At 41.5% G+C, this 17,332-nt stretch overlaps 1 protein-coding gene and 1 long non-coding RNA gene across 51 annotated transcripts in view; one reads left to right on the top strand and one right to left on the bottom strand.

The window, feature by feature from the left end:
- Positions 1-17,332, top strand: part of C4H6orf89 (chromosome 4 C6orf89 homolog) — a 45,700-nt gene that overhangs the window by 15,699 nt on the left and 12,669 nt on the right. For 7 of the 50 annotated variants that reach the window (XM_028846876.2, XM_077999034.1, XM_077999035.1 and 4 more), the window contains 3 exons: positions 4,945-5,043; positions 9,987-10,194; positions 12,314-12,527. In XM_028846876.2, coding sequence (XP_028702709.2) covers positions 10,006-10,194; positions 12,314-12,527 — 403 coding nt within the window. In that variant the 5' untranslated portion in view covers positions 4,945-5,043; positions 9,987-10,005. 50 annotated transcript variants of the gene reach the window in all.
- Positions 1,241-9,448, bottom strand: LOC144340394 (uncharacterized). Its single transcript, XR_013416465.1, has 3 exons — positions 9,019-9,448; positions 3,944-4,111; positions 1,241-3,215 (listed from the first exon to the last, which is right to left on the bottom strand). It is a non-coding gene; the product is annotated as an uncharacterized LOC144340394 (long non-coding RNA).

Genomic DNA, 17,332 nt, shown 5'->3' with positions numbered 1-17,332 from the left:
CAAAGTGCTGGGATTACAGGCTTGAGCCACCGCGCCCGACCGAGAATTACTCATTTTAATGGGTATGGTAATAATGCCAATGGTTGTACGGAATAACGTCCTTATTCTTAGGAGATGCATGTTGAAATATTTAGAAATGATTTCATAATGTGTTGCAAGTAACTTTCAAGTAGTTCTGGTAAAAACAGAAAGAAAATATAGCCAAATGGAGATAACTGGTGAATCTAAGTGAAGGATGTCCAGATGTTCATTGTACTATTTTTGTACAAAAAGCTGTACATATTTAATGTGTACAACTTGATGAATTTGGACATAAGCATACCCTTGTGAAACCATCACCACAATCTGTGCCATCAACCTATCCATCAACCTCCAAGTTTCCTCCTGCCTTCTTATTTATTATTACTGTTAGCAATAAAAACACTTAACGTAAGACCTGCCTTCTTAGCATATTTTTAAATATACAATACAGTATTGTTAACTCTAGGCACTGTGCTGTATAGTAGGTCTCTAGGAGTTATTCATATTGTATAACTGAAACTTTGTATTCTTTGCCCACTACCTCCCTGTTTCCCCCTGCCTGCAGCCTCCTGTAACCACCATTCTGTTCTTTGCTTCTATGAGTTTAGCTATTTTAGATTAATTGTACAAGTGGTATCATGTAGTATTTATCCTTCTGTGTCTGGCTTATTTCACTTAGCATAATGTCCTCCAGGTCTATCCATGTTGTTTCAAATATCTGGATTTCTTTCTTTTTTAAGGCTGAATAATTTTCCATTGTATGTATATACTACATTTCTTTTTAAATTTTTTATTCTTTTGAGACAGAGTCTCACTCTGTTGCTCAGACTGGAGTGCCATGGTGTGATCTCTGCTCACTGCAACCTCCACCTCCCAGCTTCAAGCGATTCTCATGCCTCAGCTTCCCAAGTAGCTGGGATTACAGGCATGCGTCACCATGCCTGGCTAATTTTTGTATTTTTAGTAGAGACAGGGTTTCGCTATGTTATGTTGGCCAGGCTGATCTCGAACTCCTGGCCCCAAGTGATCCACCCGCCTCAGCCTCCCAAAGTATTGGGATTACAAGTGTGAGCCACTGTGCTCTGCCTGTACCTTGATTGTAAATTTTAAGCATTTATTATAGTTTTAAGTTACTATTTTAAATCATATTAATCATTTTAATGTTTTATCAGTTATTTTTCCTTTTAATTGATGTTTGTTTCTTCGTAGTGGTTCTTATTATAATCTAAGGAGCACTTTTTCTTTTTTTTCAATTGTACTTTAAGTTCTAGGGTACATGCGCACAACGTGCAGGTTTGTTATGTATGTATACATGTGCCATGTTGGTGTGCTGCACCCATTAATTAGTCATTTACATTAGGTATATATCTCCTAATGCTATCCCTCCCACCTTCCCCCCACCCCCCTACAGGCCCCGGTGTGTGATGTTCCCCACCCTGTGTCCAAGTGTTCTCATTGTTCAGTTCCCACCTATGAGTGAGAACACCCGGTGTTTGGTTTTCTGTCCTTGTGATAGTTTGCTCAGAATGATGGTTTCCAGCTTCATCCATGTCCCTACAAAGGACATGAGCTCATCCTTTTTTATGGCTGCATAGTATTCCATGGTGTATATGTGCCACATTTTCTTAATCCAGTCTATCATCAATGGACATTTGGGTTGGTTCCAAGTCTTTGCTATTGTGAATAGTGCTGCAATAAACATACATGTGCATGTGTCTTTATAGCAGCATGATTTATAATCCTTTGGGTATATACCCAGTAATGGGATGGCTGTGTCAAATGGTATTTCTAGTTCTAGATCCTTGAGGAATCGCCACACTGTCTTCCACAATGGTTGAAGGAGCACTTTTTCTTTACTAGAACATATCTTAAATTAATGGGAATCACTGGATAAAATAGAATGGAATATATTCATAACACTAAAGAATGGATACCATACTACATGGGTAGTGTAATATTAAAGAGCCAAGTAGGGAAAAAAGAAAATTTAATTTACTTTGAATATAGCTCCTAGTGTTGAAGATTGGACATATCTTGATGGACTTTTGAAACTTTCTTTTGAACCGTACTGTTTCCCCTTTTGTGCTTTAACTAGATGAATCAGTTTTCTATCTTAGAGTTGCCTCGCTGGCATAGCTTTTCAGAAAACAGAGACTCCAGGGTAATGACATATGAGTGTTCAGAACTTACTTATCTCTATAGAGGAATTAGTTGTCTGTTACACAGGGCAAAAGAGAAGTTTACATTTCTCTTAACTTGCTTTCTGCTTTAAACAAACATTTGTATTGGTAAGTTCTATCCGAGTTTTTCTGTCATATATGCCTCTACCCTGTTTCTTCATAGACAGAGACCCAGAAGGAATTGTGGAGAACATCTCATCAGAGCTCTCACTCGTCTTCTCCTATTTCTGAAGTACTCCAGAAGTGAAACAACTCTCGGGCTTACGTCCCACAGGCCTCTCTTGAAAGCAAGGTTTCTCAACCTCGTTTTGAGGAGGGGTGGGAGGAGGCTGTCCTGTGCATTGCAGGATGTTTAGTCTTTGTCCACCAGATGCTAATAGTACTCCTCCAGTTTGTTGATTTTTATTTTTTTTATGATTTTTTTTTTAAACCTGGAGCCTTCCTATGTTGCCCAGGCTGGAGTGCAGTTGCTGTTCACAGGCGTGATCATAACTCACTGCAGCCTCTAACTGCTGGCCTCAGGTGATCCTCCTGCCTCAGCCCCCCGAGTAGCTGGGACTATAGATATGTGCTGCTGTGCCCAACTCCTGTCCAGTTTTGATAATCAAAAATGTCTTCAGACATTGCCAAATGTCCCCTTTGGAGCAGAATTACCCTGAGAACTATTATTCTAAAGTAGTGTCCTCTAGTGATCCTGCCTGTGCCCTTGCAGGTCTATGCCAGTGTTAGAATCAGGCTAACTCGTCAGAATTTCCCCCGTGGCAAAGCTCACTTCAACCAGAATTGGAATTACTTTCTGCAGGTAAATGGATTGCCATCAAGCCTCAGCTGATTTCACTCAATCCTCTCATGCTTGACGCATAGCAATGACCTTGTGTTTGATTTTTTTTTTGGGGGGCGGGGGATGGAGTCTCGCTGTGTCACCCAGGCTGGAGTGCAGTGGTGCGATCTCGGCTCACTGCAAGTTCTATCTCCTGGGTTCACTGCATTCTCCTGCCTCAGCCTCCTGAGTAGCTGGGATTACAGGCGCCCGCCACCATGCCCGGCTAATTTTTTGTATTTTTAGTAAAGACGGGGTTTCAGTGTGTTAGCCAGGATGGTCTTGATCTCCTGACCTCATGATCTGCCCGCCTCAGCCTCCCAAAGTGCTGGGATTACAGGTGTGAGCCACCACGCCTGGCCTTGATTTTTTTTTTTTTTTTAAGGGATGAGATTTTTTGTTGTTGTTTAATTACCATCGTATCCAACCAAATCCCAATAGTGTCCCTCTAGCAAGACAGTAAAAAATGTCTCCGGGCATCCCTGGGGACAGAATCTTTTCCAGTTTAGGACTACTGATATAACCAAAGCCAGAAAGAGGGCTTATCATCAAAACCCACAGTTGTTCTTAGAAACGTTGTCAAGGTGCCATTAACTACCTTTCTGATAATTTGAGAAATGTGTCATAATCTCTGGAAAGAAGGATGCACGGCTTGCAAAAATATACTCAGTGTTGTAATATCATTCTAACTTGAATTACCCAACAAGAAAAGAAACCTTTTTTTTTTTTTCTTGTGATACAAACTGGGAGTTTAATAAGAATTTTAGGCCGGGTGCGGTGGCTCAAGCCTGTAATCTCAGCACTTTGGGAGGCCGAGGCGGGCAGATCACGAGGTCAGGAGATCGAGACCATCCTGGCTAACACGGTGAAATCCCGTCTCTACTAAAAATACAAAAAACTAGCCGGGCGTGGTGGTGGGTGCCTGTAGTCCCAGCTACTGGGGAGGCTGAGGCAGGAGAATGGCGTGAACCCAGGAGGCAGAGCTTGCAGTGAGCTGAGGTCCGGCTACTGCACTCCAGCCTGGGCAACAGAGCGAGACTCCATCTCAAAAAAAAAAAAAAAAAAAAGATTTTTATGTATATGGAAAGGGCTTACAGGCCAGGCGCAGTAGCTCATGCCTGTAATCCCAGCACTTTGGGAGGCCAAGGTGAGTGGATCACTTTAGGCCAGGAGTTTGAGAGCAGCCTAGCCAATATGGTGAAACCCTGTCTCTCCAAAAAAGACAAAAATTAGCTAGGTATGGTGGCATGTGCCATTTTGTATTGTCTTGCTAGAGGGATACTGTTGGCATTTGGTTGGATATGATAGTAATTAAACAACAAAAAATATCATCCCTTTAATCCCAGCCTGTAATTCCAGCTGCTTAGGAGGTTGGGGCATGAGAATCACTTGAACCCAGGAGGCGGAGCTTGCAGTGAGCCGAGATTGCACCACTGCACTCCAACCTGGGCAACACAGTCTCAAAAAGAAAAAAAAAAAAAAAAAAGAGACGTGAGGGGGCTTACAGAGGTTGCAAAACAGCCATCAAAAATGATGATGATTAACCCTGTTTTCCTCACCTGTACTTCAGTCCGCTTCAGGATTCTCCTACCGGCACACCAATGTGATGTTCTCTTCTGCCTGAGGGATACCTGCATGTGACCCCACCTCCCAACATGCACACTAGTTTTTCACTGGAATTTTTTTTCTAGAAGTCCTTTCTAGATCCTTTCCATTCTGGTCCTCTACTGAGTTTTAATGGGTTTTGACTGGGTATTGTTAGATAATGAATTGTAATGTATTTAAATGAATATTATTCCTGCTTGCTTTCATAGAATGTCTTTGTTAATTTAAACAGGAAAATGGCATCTCAGAATCACTAATCACAAAACCAAGATGTGAAAAATATTATAATGATAAGTTATCACTTTGCTTTATTTGCAGGAATCATTGTAGTCAATCATTTTCCAGTTCTCAGCCGCTCGGTTGTGATCAAGAGACACATGGTTTCCGAACTGCCAGCTCAGAATAGGAAAATACTTGGTAAGGGAGGCAGCATGCACCAACCCTGAATTCAGGACACTTGGGTTCATATCCTGGCAAGTTATGAAACCTTTCCGAGCCTTGAACATGTATGAAATGGAATAGATCACAGCTACCTTATGGGATCACAGTGGTTTCACTGAGATAATGTTTCTAGAGTGTTTAGCAAAGCACCTGGCATATAGGGTGGGAATAGGAATAGGAATGCAATTGAACATGAGTCTTTAGTTTCTAATGAATTGAATTTTTCTCCTTCCTGAAGTGTTCATAGATTCTTAGAATTTTAGAGTGAGACTCTAAAATTTGTGATCCAATCCTCTTATTTTTTGGATGCAGAAATAGACCAAGTAATTTAACTGAAATCATCTCACTAGCAATTGGCAAAGCTTGTCTCCAAGTTCAGTGCTGTTTCATTTTTCCAGCTGTAATATTTGAATACAACTCTGTGGAGAACCAAAAAGTCATTGGCATGGCAAATCATGCCTTGCTTCTTCCCTGTGGTGCCATGGTCATGCATTGCTGTACATCTCTGACTCATTTTGTGCCCAATGATGTTCCTTAGAAGTGACCATGAGAATTTTGTGATTACAAAATTGATGCAGGAAAAGTTTGAGAAATGTGAAAATCACAAAGAAAATAAAAATCAGCGGTGATCTCATTTTCCAGAGATCGTCTACTCCTGACTTATTTTTAATTGGAAATGCTGCATCTTAATTTCTGGGGGTTTTTTGGTGTTATTGTTAGTATGGCTCTTAATGCTTTCTAATCCATCCTCCTGGCTGCTAATCAAAAATGGCTTAGTGAAAAGAATGTGAGGTCCAGATGAGGCTCAGGTGACACTGACTGGGTGGTCTCAGATAAGTCACTTCCCATCTGGAAATCTACTTTATATCTCTATAGATTTGCCTGTTCCTTGCAGGTTTGTTAAAAAGGTATTAAGAAAAAAAAGACGTGTCTATTCCTGACTTCTCATCTAAATGCAACTATATAATCTGTAGTTTTTTGTGACTGTCTTCTTTCACCTAGCACAGTGTTTTCAAGGTTCATCCATATTGTATCATATATCAGTACTGCATTCATTTTTATCGTCCAGTGATTTTGCATTATATGGATCTACCACATTGTGATTATCCTTTCATCAGTTCATGGACATTTGGATTGCTTCCATTTGGGGGCTGTTATGAATAGTGTTATTCACGTTTGTGCACAAGTTTTTGTGTGGACATATGTTTTCAGTTCTCTTAGGTACATACCTAGGGGTGGAACTGCTGGGTCATATGGTAACTGTGCCTAACTTTTTGTGGAACTGCCAGACTGTTTTCCATAGTGGCTGTACCATTTTATGTTCCTACTGGCAGTCTACAAGAGTTTCAATTCCTCCATGTCCTTACCAACACTTTTTGTCTGACTTCTTGATTGTAGCTATCCCAGTGGATGTGAAATGGTATCTCATTGTGATTTTGATCTGCATTTCTCTGATGGTTAATAATGTTGAGTATCTTTTTGTGTGTTTATTGGTCATTTGTATATCTTTTTTTGAGATGGAGTCTCACTCTGTCACCCAGGCTGGAGTGCAGTGGTATAATCTCGGCTTATTGCAACCTCTGCCTCCCAGATTCAAGTGATTCTTCTGCCTTAGCCTCCAAAGTAGCTGGGATTACAGGTGCCCGCCACCACACCCAGCTAATTTTTGTGTTTTTAGTAGAGACAGGGTTTCACCATGTTGACCAGGCTGGTCTCGAACTCCTGACCTCAAGTGATCCTGCCACTTTGGCCTCCCAAAGCGCTGGGATTACACATGTGAGCCACTGCGCCCAGCCCATTTCTATATCTTTTCTGGAGAAATGGCTATTCAAATCCTTTGTCTATTTTTTTATTTGGTTGTCTTTTTATTACTGATTTGTAATAATTCTTGATGTATTCTATATAGACCACCCCCTTATCAGATACATAATTTGCAAAATTTTTCTCCCATTCTGTGGGTTGTCATTTTACTTTCTTGATGGTATTGAGACACAGAATTTTTAAAGTTTTTCCCCTTCCCTTGTCTTCTACAAAAAGTTTTTAATTTTGATGAAGTCCAATTTATTTTTTTTGTTGCTTGTTCTTCTGGTGTCATATCTAAGAAACCATTGCTGAATCCCAGAATCATGAAGCCTCCCTCCCTGTGTTTTCTTTGAAGTTTTATCGTTTTAGCTTATAAATTTAGGTAGTTGATCCATTTTGAGTTAATTTTTATGTATAGTATAAAGAAAGGGCTGGGCATGGTGGCTCACACCTGTAATCCCGGCACTTTGGGAGGCTGAGGTGGGTGGATTGCCTGAGGTCAGGAGTTCGAGACCAGCCTGGCCAACATGGTGAAACCCCTTCTCTACTAAAAATACAAAAAAATTTGCCAGGCGTGGTGGCGGGTACCTGTAATCCCAGCTACTTGGGAGGCTGAGGCAGGAGAATCACTTGAACCTGGGAGGCAGAAGTGGCAGTGAGCAAAGATTGCGTCACTGAACTCCAGCCTGGGTGACCAGAGCAAGACTCTGTCTCAAAAAAAAAAAGAAAAGAAAAGAAAAGAAAGGTCTAACTTCATTTTTTCATGTGTGGATATCCAGTGGTCCTAGCATCATGTATTGAAAATAATACATTAAAAAATATATAGCTGTCCCTTGGTATATGTGGGGTATTTGTTCCAGGATCTCCACATACACCAAATCCTTGCATATTCAAGTTTCACAATCAATTCTGCAGAACCTGTTTATACAAAAAGTCATCTCTCTGTATATGTATACGCAGTTTTTGCATCCTGAAAATAGTGTATTTTCAATCCTGGGTTGGTAGGAAAAAACAGCTTTTAAGTGTACCCACATAGTTCAAACCCATGTTGTTGAAGTCTCAACTGTAGTTTCTACTGGCTTTTTATCTGAATGTGGGGGGTATAGTGTGGTGGGCTCTTCTCTCATTCCCTAAGTTCCTCAAAGTCTAGATTGCATGCCTTTTAATCCACCATTAGAAGTCTTCTGATTCTGATTTAATTGGTCTGAGTTGATGCCCAGATATGAGCATTTATGAAATGCTTTCTAGGTGATTCTCATGTGCAAGCCAGGTTAAGACCTAATGAACTAAACACTTAATAGTCATAAAGAGGACCAGAAAGGAGTGATTGGGAGGCACACTGCTGGAAGAGGAGATGTGCTGGTGTGTGCTGGGTTGTGTTGTAACAACGTGACTATGTCCTCCACCCTACAGGTGGCAGCATCTCCTTACTGAGAGAATACACATGTACTATGCCAGTACTTTTTGAGGCTAGAAGCACTGTAGGAATGAAGTATGTAATATAAAAGGACCCTCTGTATTAAAAATAAATAAATACATAAAGCCCAGTAGAAGAGAGCATAAACCCAAAGAAGCACTCTTCTTCCTCCTGTAAATGAAGAAAAATATTATTGTTCTGTAACATAAACACTTTTTAAAATAGCTATTTAATTATTTTATCTTATTGTATTTCTCCAGAGATGGGATCTCGTTCTGTCTCCCAGGCTGGAGTGCAGTAGTATGATCATAGCTCACTGCAGCCTCAAACTCCTAGGCTCAAGCAATCCTCCCACCCCAGCCTCCCAAGTAGCTGGGACTACAGGTGTGTGCCACCAGGCAAAGCTGATTTTTGAAATTTGTTTTTCTTTTCTTTTTCTTTCTTTCTTTTTTTTTTTTTTGAGATGGAGTTTCGCTCTTGTTGCCCACACTGGAGTGCAATGGCGTGATCTCGGCTCACCGCAACCTCCACCTCCCGAGTTCAAGAGATTCTCCTGCCTCAGCCTCCCGAGTAGCTGGGATTACAGGCACCCGCTACCACACCCAGCTAATTTAGTATTTTTAGTAGAGACAGGGTTTCTCCATGTTAGTCAGGCTGGTCTTAAACTCCTGACCTCAGGTGATCCGCCTGCCTCGGCCTCCCAAAGTGCTGGGATTATAGGCATGAGCCACCGCGCCTGGCCTCTTTTCTTTTTTTGTAGAGGCGAAGTCTCATTATATTGCCCAGGCTGGTCTTAAACTTCAGGTCTCAAACGATCCTCCTGCCCTGGCCTCCCAAAGTGCTGGGATTACAGACATGAGCTATTGCGCCCAGCCTTGGAACTATTTAATTTCATTTTACAAATGATACAGAGAGAACTCTACTTTGCCCCATTAGTTTTTACCTTTTGTTCTCTGGACATGATGAAACAATCTGGCTTTAAAATAACTATAAGAACACAAATTGAATTTTTAAATTAGTTAAAAATCTTAAGTCTTTTAAGTATATATATAAAATACAAATAAAATATGCCCTTTATTTTCTAAAATTGTATTTGTAGAAAAGCATGAGGACTCTGTTTGCTCTAGAAGAAATTAAAAAAAAAAAAGTAGAAAGAAAAGTGTGAGGACTGCAAGCCACATGCCATGGTTTTTGTGTTGTCTGAAATCTTTGCTCTGCAGTCACCTTCAGTAATCTTCAGTGATCAGTTCTTCCTCTTGTGTTGCTAAAAGTCTATCTGGTATAATTGGAAAGAAATAATTGATCAACAACACTATGCATAATCCATTTTTTTTATTTTAGGAAATCACCAGTAGCAGATCTCCCATCATTGGTGTCAGAAATCTTTTTTGGATGTCGTTAGTGCTTCAGAGTCCCATTAGGATATATTGTGCTCTAGACCAGTGCTCCTCAGTGTTTGGGAACTAGTGCAGGTCTGTAAACTGTTCCTGGCCCACAGTTAACTAGTATTTTAAAACTTGTTTGGCAATTTGACATTGTCTCTACGTATTCATTGTGTTTTATAAAAGTATTGGTCTGTAGAGGATTGCAGAAAACACAAAACAGGTCCTTCTCTACAGATGGTCAAGTAGCTTTGAAGAGGAAGTACCTAAATAAACCACCTTTCTTTTTACATTTATTTTCTCTCTGTCTCTCTCAGGGATTTTATATTGGAAGACATGGATCTTGCTGCCAACGAGGTCAGCATTTATGACAAACTTTCAGAGACTGTTGATTTGGTGAGACAGACAGGCCATCAGTGTGGCATGTCAGAGAAGGCAATTGAAAAATTTATCAGACAACTGCTGGAAAAGAATGAACCTCAGAGGCCCCCCCCACAACATCCTCTCCTTATAGTTGTGTATAAGGTAAAATGTTTCCTGAGTTGGTAATTGCTTCAACAGAGCACAAACTCTTCAACATTCTTCACAAATGCTATTGTTGACTGATCCCACCACTGAGCCTTGGTTTTTCTGTGAATGAATTGGCCTTTGCTCTTGTTACTGTGTGTTACTAGGAAATTTGACTGTGTTGTTAAAGGTCCTAGATGAAAGCTGCATATTTATAGTTAAATTATATTTGCATATTATTATTATTTATTTTATTATTATTATTGTTTGTTTGTTTGTTGTGTGTGCGTGTGGTTTTTTTTTGAGACAGAGTCTCACTCTTGATGCCTAGGCTGGAGTGCAATGGCGCGATCTCGGCTCGCCGCAACCTCTACCTCCTGGGTTCAAGTGATTCTCCTGCCTCAGCCTCCCCAGTAGCTGGGATTACAGGCATGCACCACCACACTGGGCTAATTTTGTATTTTTAGTAGAGACAGAGTTTCTCCATGGTGGTCAGTCTGGTCTTGAACTCCCGACCTCAGGTGATCCACCTGCCTCAGCCTCCCAAAGTGCTTGGATTACAGGCATGAACCACCACACCTGTCCTCGTTGTGTTTTTTTTTTTTTCTTTTTTAAGACCGAATCTCGCTCTGTTGCCCAGGCTGAAGTGCAGTGGCATGATCTCAGCTCACTGCAACCTCCGCCTCCCAGGTTCAAAATTTAGTAGAGACAGGGTTTCTCCATGTTGGTCAGGCTGGTCCTGAACTCCCGATCTCAAGTGATCTGCCTGCTTCAGCTTCCCAAGGTGCTAGGATTACAGGCCTGAGCCATTGCGCCTGGCCAAATTTTTATTTTTCTAGTCAAGGTCACACTCTTTTGCCCAGGCTGGAGTGCCATGGTGCCATCATGGCTCACTGCAGCCTCAAACTCCCAGACTCAGGTGATCCTCCCATCTCAGCCTCCCAAGTACCTGGGATCACAGGCATGCGCCACCACACCTGGCTAATTTTTCTATTTTTTGTAGAGGTGGGGTTTTTCCATGTTTCCCAGACTGGTCTCAAACTCCTGGACTCAAGTGATCTGCCCGCCTCAGTCTCCCAAAGTGCTAGGGTAACAGGCGTGAGCCACTGCACCCAGCCTTTATGTATATATTTATTAGTTTTTTGAGATAGAGTTTCACTCTTGTTGCCCAGGCTAGAGTGCAATGGCATGATCTTGGCCCACTGCAACCTCTGCCTCCCAGGTTCAAGCAATTGCCCTGCCTCAGCCTCCCGAATAGCGGGGATTACAGGCATGCGCAACCATGCCTGGCTGATTTTGTATTTTTAGTAGAGATGGGAGTTTCACTATGTTGGTCAGGCTGGTCTCGAACTCCTGACCTCAGGTGATCCACCTACCTTAGCCTCCCGAAGTGCTAGGATTACAGGCATGAGCCACTGTGCCCGGCCTAATATTTGTATTTTTAGTAGAGGTGGGGTTTCACCATGTTGGCCAAGCTGGTCTCAAACTCCTGACCTCAGGTGGTCCACCTGCCTTGGCCTCCCAAAGTACTGGGATTACAGGTGTGAGCCACTGCGCCCAGCCCCTTTGTGCTTTTGTTGTTGTTGTTGTTGTTTTTGAGATGGAGTCTTGCTCTGTCACCCCGGCTGGAGTGCAGTGGTGCGATCTTGGCTCACTGCAAGCTTTGCCTCCCAGGTTCAAGTGATTCTCCTGCCTCAGCCTCCCAAGTAGGTGGGACTACGCCCACCACCACACCTGGCTAATTTTTTGTATTTTTAGTAGAGACGGGGTTTCACTGTGTTAGCCAGGATGGTCTTGATCTCCTGACCTCGTGATCCACCTGCCTCAGCCTCCCAAAGTGCTGGGATTACTGGTGTGAGCCACTGCGCCCAGCCCCCTTTGTGTATTTTTAAATGGTGGATTTAAAAATACACTGATTATATGGTAGCAGCTTGGTGAGCCTTGCAGTCCCCATAGTTCTCAAATTCTAAATTCTTCCAGAAGTAAACATAAGTGATTTGTTTATGAAAATGGGTTGGTTCTTAAGGCACATTGGAAATAGCAGAAGAGGCCTATTTTGTTTTGTTTTGTTTTTCTTGGTATTAAGGTATTTGTTTGCTGGGATGATTATTAATGCCTTTTCTACCTTTCCTTGTAGGTTCTCGCAACCTTGGGATTAATCTTGCTCACTGCCTACTTTGTGATTCAACCTTTCAGCCCATTAGCACCTGAGCCAGTGCTTTCTGGAGCTCACACCTGGCGCTCACTCATCCATCACATTAGACTGATGTCCTTGCCCATTACGAAGAAGTACATGTCAGAAAACAAGGGAGTTCCTCTGCATGGGGGTGATGAAGACAGACCCTTTCCAGGTAAAATGCAACATTTACTGCTTATTAGATACAGTTTTCTTGACAGTATATGATAGGAAAGGAAGTAACATTTATTGATACCTAATGAGAGGCACCCTTCCTATATTGTCTCCTTTAATTCAGTCCCCACTAAAACTCTGTGAGATGGGGTTTATTATCCCAATTTTACAGATTAAGAAACCAAGACTCAGAGAGATTAAGAAACTTGCTAGAGGAACATCTGGTAGAGCCAAATTCACACCCCCAAATGCCAGAACACACATGATGGGGATGAATATGTTGCCCATAAAAAGGATTTGATTGTATCTCATCCTTTTCTCTCCTGTGATTCCTGTCCATAATGCATATTTAGTACATAGGTATTGGTTTATTGAAAGCAACTGAGTTCAGCTTGCTTCTAAAGGTCCTCTAACAGTCCTTGGCCTATTGGGCTAGGTTTTTGCCTAAGTATATCCCACTCTTTCAGTTTAGTCCTTCTGTCTGTCACAGCTCATTTAATTTAGTGCTCAAAAGTGTATCAATTTTGCCAGTAAATAGAATTTTAAAAACACATAAATTTAGTAACAGTGCATCAGTGGCGTAAGAATTCATAGTTTGACAGACTATTTGAGGGGTTTCCTTTTGAGAATAGTGTAACATGTAATACGAGTCGAAATTTACTTTTTCGGGCTGGATGCGGTGGTTTACAACTATGATCCTAGCAATTTGGGAAGCTAAGGCAAAAGGATTGAGTGAGTCCAGGAGTTTAAGACCAACCTGGGCAACATAGTGAGACCCTGCCTCCAATTGTGTGTGTATGTGTTTGTGTGTGTGTGTGTGAAAAGAAATTTACTTTTTGAGAAAGGGGGATATTATTTTGGGTTTTTTTTTTTTTTTTTTGACCGAGTCTCGCTCTGTCACCCAGGCTAGACTGTAGTGGTGTGATCTCAGCTCACTGCAAGCTCCGCCTCCCGGATTCACGCCATTCTCCTGCCTCAGCCTCCCAAATAGCTGGCACTACAGGCGCCCACCACCACGCCCGGCTAATTTTTTTGTATTTTTAATAGAGACAGTGTTTCACCGTGTTAGCCAGGATGGTCTTGATCTCCTGACCTCATGATCTGCCTGTCTTGGCCTACCAAAGTGCTGGGATTATAGGCATGAGCCACCGCGCCCGGCCTATTTTGGGATTTTTTTGGTGATGTTTATCTTATTTGGCAATGTAGAATAATATGTATATTAATATCACAAATGGATTATAGAATTTATTGTGTAACCATGTTCTGAAACTTTTAGAATGTGTCATAACTTTTAGGAAAAATGCTTTCAGAAAAAATGTATTTAAGCTTTATAATCATAATGTCATTCTTTAAGACCTAATCAGTCATAAAAATCATCCCTTGGATTGGGTCTCCATTGAAAGCTATTTTTGTACACTTGAGGAAGTCATGGAAAGGTTTCCAAAATTGTATCAAACTCAGAGGAAGGGAACATTGTAAGACAAGAACTCCACCTCATGAGTTTTTGTTTTTTTAAAAATCAACAGCTCAGATATTTCATTTGAAAATTCCAGATATAACTTCCTTGAATTTATTGGGAAGGTTGTTTTTGAAATGTCATCAACAGAGCTGAAAAAAAAAAATGCAGTCTCAAACTCCTATCAGAACGGTTCAGAGCATTTGGAGGAAACAGCGAGAGAAACTTGTCAGTTGGGCCAGTCTGTGCCTCTTCCTCAGACATACCAGTCTCCTTTCCTGACTGTCTTCCCCCGACAACCTCCCTAACGGCAACTCCTGATGAGTTTTCCCGATCTGGTTGATGGCATTATCTTCTTCCCTGGTCCTGTGAAGTACATCTCCATACACGGTTGAATTGAGAAATGGGGCATCGTCAATGAACACTGCTTGCTCCTTCTCTAAATCATAGTTTAAACATTCCAGAAACATTAGTGTCTTGTCAACAAGCTGGATGATTTGGACCACTTCAAATCAATATTTTGCCTTGCAGATGGAAATAAAACAAGTCCTTGGAGCTCAGTTGCAGAGAGAGCGAGTGAGCGTTGGAAGGGTGTGGCTTTAGCTCTTTAATGTTGTTGATTCTATTAAAGTGCTGTTTTTACTTGTAAATGTGGACGTGGAAGCACCATATTTTCCTATGTATGATAATTCTGGGAAGTTGTAGACATGTGAAACTAACAGCATTTTGCATAGCATTTGGAAGAAAAGTTAAAAATGCATAATTATATGAAGGGTCAACAGAAACACATGAGGGAGAATTAAGTGCAACTTAATCTGGGCCTGTAAGAGGGCAGGAAAAGTAAAAATAGATCATTTTTAATGTCCTGGTGTTAGAAAACAACTACCTTCAAGTTAGGATTACTTAGCTGTACTTTTAAAGTAAATGCAAGGGGAGAATGGTGTGGCAGATTCCCCAAAGGAAACCCCATATGGTTTCCTGAAGTGCTGGCCTGTCTCACCCTCCCAGGGTCATCTGGTGCTCCTTGCAGTGGCACCTCAGGAATGATGGAGGGCAGCTGCAGCCTTGGTGATATATAAGAGGCACCACCACCAGTGACTAGAAGTTTCCCCCGACCCCACCCAGGGAACAAAAAGGTGACAGAAGTGGGGTTCTTTTTCTAGATTTCAGCCTTAGATAGGAAATCCTGCCCCTAAATGCTCTCAATAAGAAGAATGAAGTGACTTCGTAGTGAGTCATGGAAACATCCCACTCTGTAGCAAAAAATAAGTGAATAAACTGATACTTGTTTATTACTTACCAGATGCCAGACCCTGTTCAGGGGACTTTCCATATATCAGCTTATTTAATCTTGACAACATCCCTATAGGGTAGCTTCAGGTTTTATGCCCATTTTACAGATGAGGACACTGAGGCACAGTACGGTTAGGTCACTTGCTCAAGGTCCCAAGTCTAGTCATGGAGCCATGATTTGAACCCAGGCAGCCAGTCTTCAGAGTCTGAGCCCTTCACCTCTGATGTGAGTAGTCTGTAGCCATGCGGTAGACCTGAAGAGTCTAGCTTTAAGTCTGATGTTGGAGTTCTACACTCTCTCTCTCTCTCAGATCATCAGTTACTTTCTCTTAACTCCCTAGTCCCTGAAGAGACAATGTTCTTTCTGGCTGTTCCAAAGATAAGTGGTCTTTCAAGCTATGGACCCTTTAGAATTTTCCTGACCTGGTCTTGTCTTAGACATTCAGTCCAGCTCATCCTCCTAGTCTGCACCCTTATGGATAATATTTGACTGACTTAATCCTTCCTCTTACCCAGAGTTTTCTCTTTACATTCACATTCTTAGTTTTTTTCTCCCCTCCTGGACTCATATCTTTATAGTCCCTTTACTCCTGCCAACCATCCCCTTGGTTTTTACCATTTCCATGGAATCATTGAGTCTTAAAGCTGAAAAAGAATTTTAGATTTAATCTGGTACATACCCCATTTTATAAAAGAGGTAACTGAGGCCAGGAGGGGTAAAAGAGCTTGCTTACCCAGCTAAAAGTGACAAAATCACACTTGAACCCTAGTTTCTTAACCCCCTCTAGCATTCTGTCCAAGATACCACACTTACTGCCTGCCATCTCTGCCCTCAGTCAAGCCAAGCACCAGCATGTTCGGCCAATTATTTTGTTTACTTTGGTCATTTTCTGGCCAATTTAAAAATAACACATTCATTTTTACTGAGGAAGCCTGGGATAGTTCTCACATACAGTGAAAAGGCACACATTTGGAACTTGATGCATCCAGTGACCTTCAAAGGAAGGATGAAGTAGATTCAGCAACATCAAGAAGTTTTGGAAATAACAGATCATTTATTGGCCTCAAACTAAGAACCTAGTGAGACTTAGAGAGTCCAGACCTGTGCTCAAAGATGAACTGCTTAGACCTCAAGGAAAACCTTACTCTTTTGTTTGCAAAATAAGCTTACCTTCTGTGATAATAATGGCTCTGTCAAGCACTTTCTGTATACCAGGTACTGTGCCGTGTACTTTATATGTATTTCTCAGTCTTCATAGCAGTCACATAAGGGAGATACTGTTTTTATGTTCATTTCAAAGATGAGGAAACTAATGTGCAAGGGGATTGGCTGACTTATCTAAAGTCTTATATTTGTTTATTTATTTTTAATTTTTTCCTTTGCTGTGTTTTTGATAATAAATTTTCACATTTAGAAACAAATTTTTGTACAAGTGAGAACTCATGAAAATAGACTCTGTCTATGGTTTGGAGTGGTTCAAATGCATTGCTTCCTGGAGGCAAGGCTGTTGGTGAAATGATTTCTTGGGCTCTTTCCCTCTCTGCAGTGTGTGAAAATGGCTCTGGGCATGGTGCCACACATGCAGGGACCTGGCAAAAGCCTCCTTCACTGTCAAGGCTTCACCCCTGCCTCATGCCCAGGGTGCTAGAAGAGGTGCTATGCAAAAACAAGCTTCCGGAGAACCGCCTGATTAAATACTGAGGACACACTAGTTAACGTCATGGGAACTTGGTCATGGGCTTTGTAGCTTTTTCTTGGGTGCATTTATAATGTAAGAAATCATGAGGTTATATTTATTTAATCTTTATTTTGAGGTTTCTGTGAATCCAGATTGCTCATTTGATTTTTCTCCCCATGGACTTGATTCTATTGTTAAAACTTCTGAAAAATCAGCCTTCCTACCTGCCTTCCTGCCTTCCTCCCTCCTTCTCTTCCTCCTTCCATCCCTTCTTCCCTCTCCCCAACTTCATTCACTCATTCAATAAATGTTTATTGAGACCTTGCTCTATATGCCAGGCACTGTTCTCAACAAAGCGGTGAACAAAACAGACAGAAA

The sequence above is a fragment of the Macaca mulatta genome, chromosome 4 (assembly GCF_049350105.2).
Source record: "Macaca mulatta isolate MMU2019108-1 chromosome 4, T2T-MMU8v2.0, whole genome shotgun sequence".
NCBI lineage: Eukaryota > Metazoa > Chordata > Mammalia > Primates > Cercopithecidae > Macaca > Macaca mulatta.
This window is presented reverse-complemented; position numbering and strand designations above follow the sequence as displayed.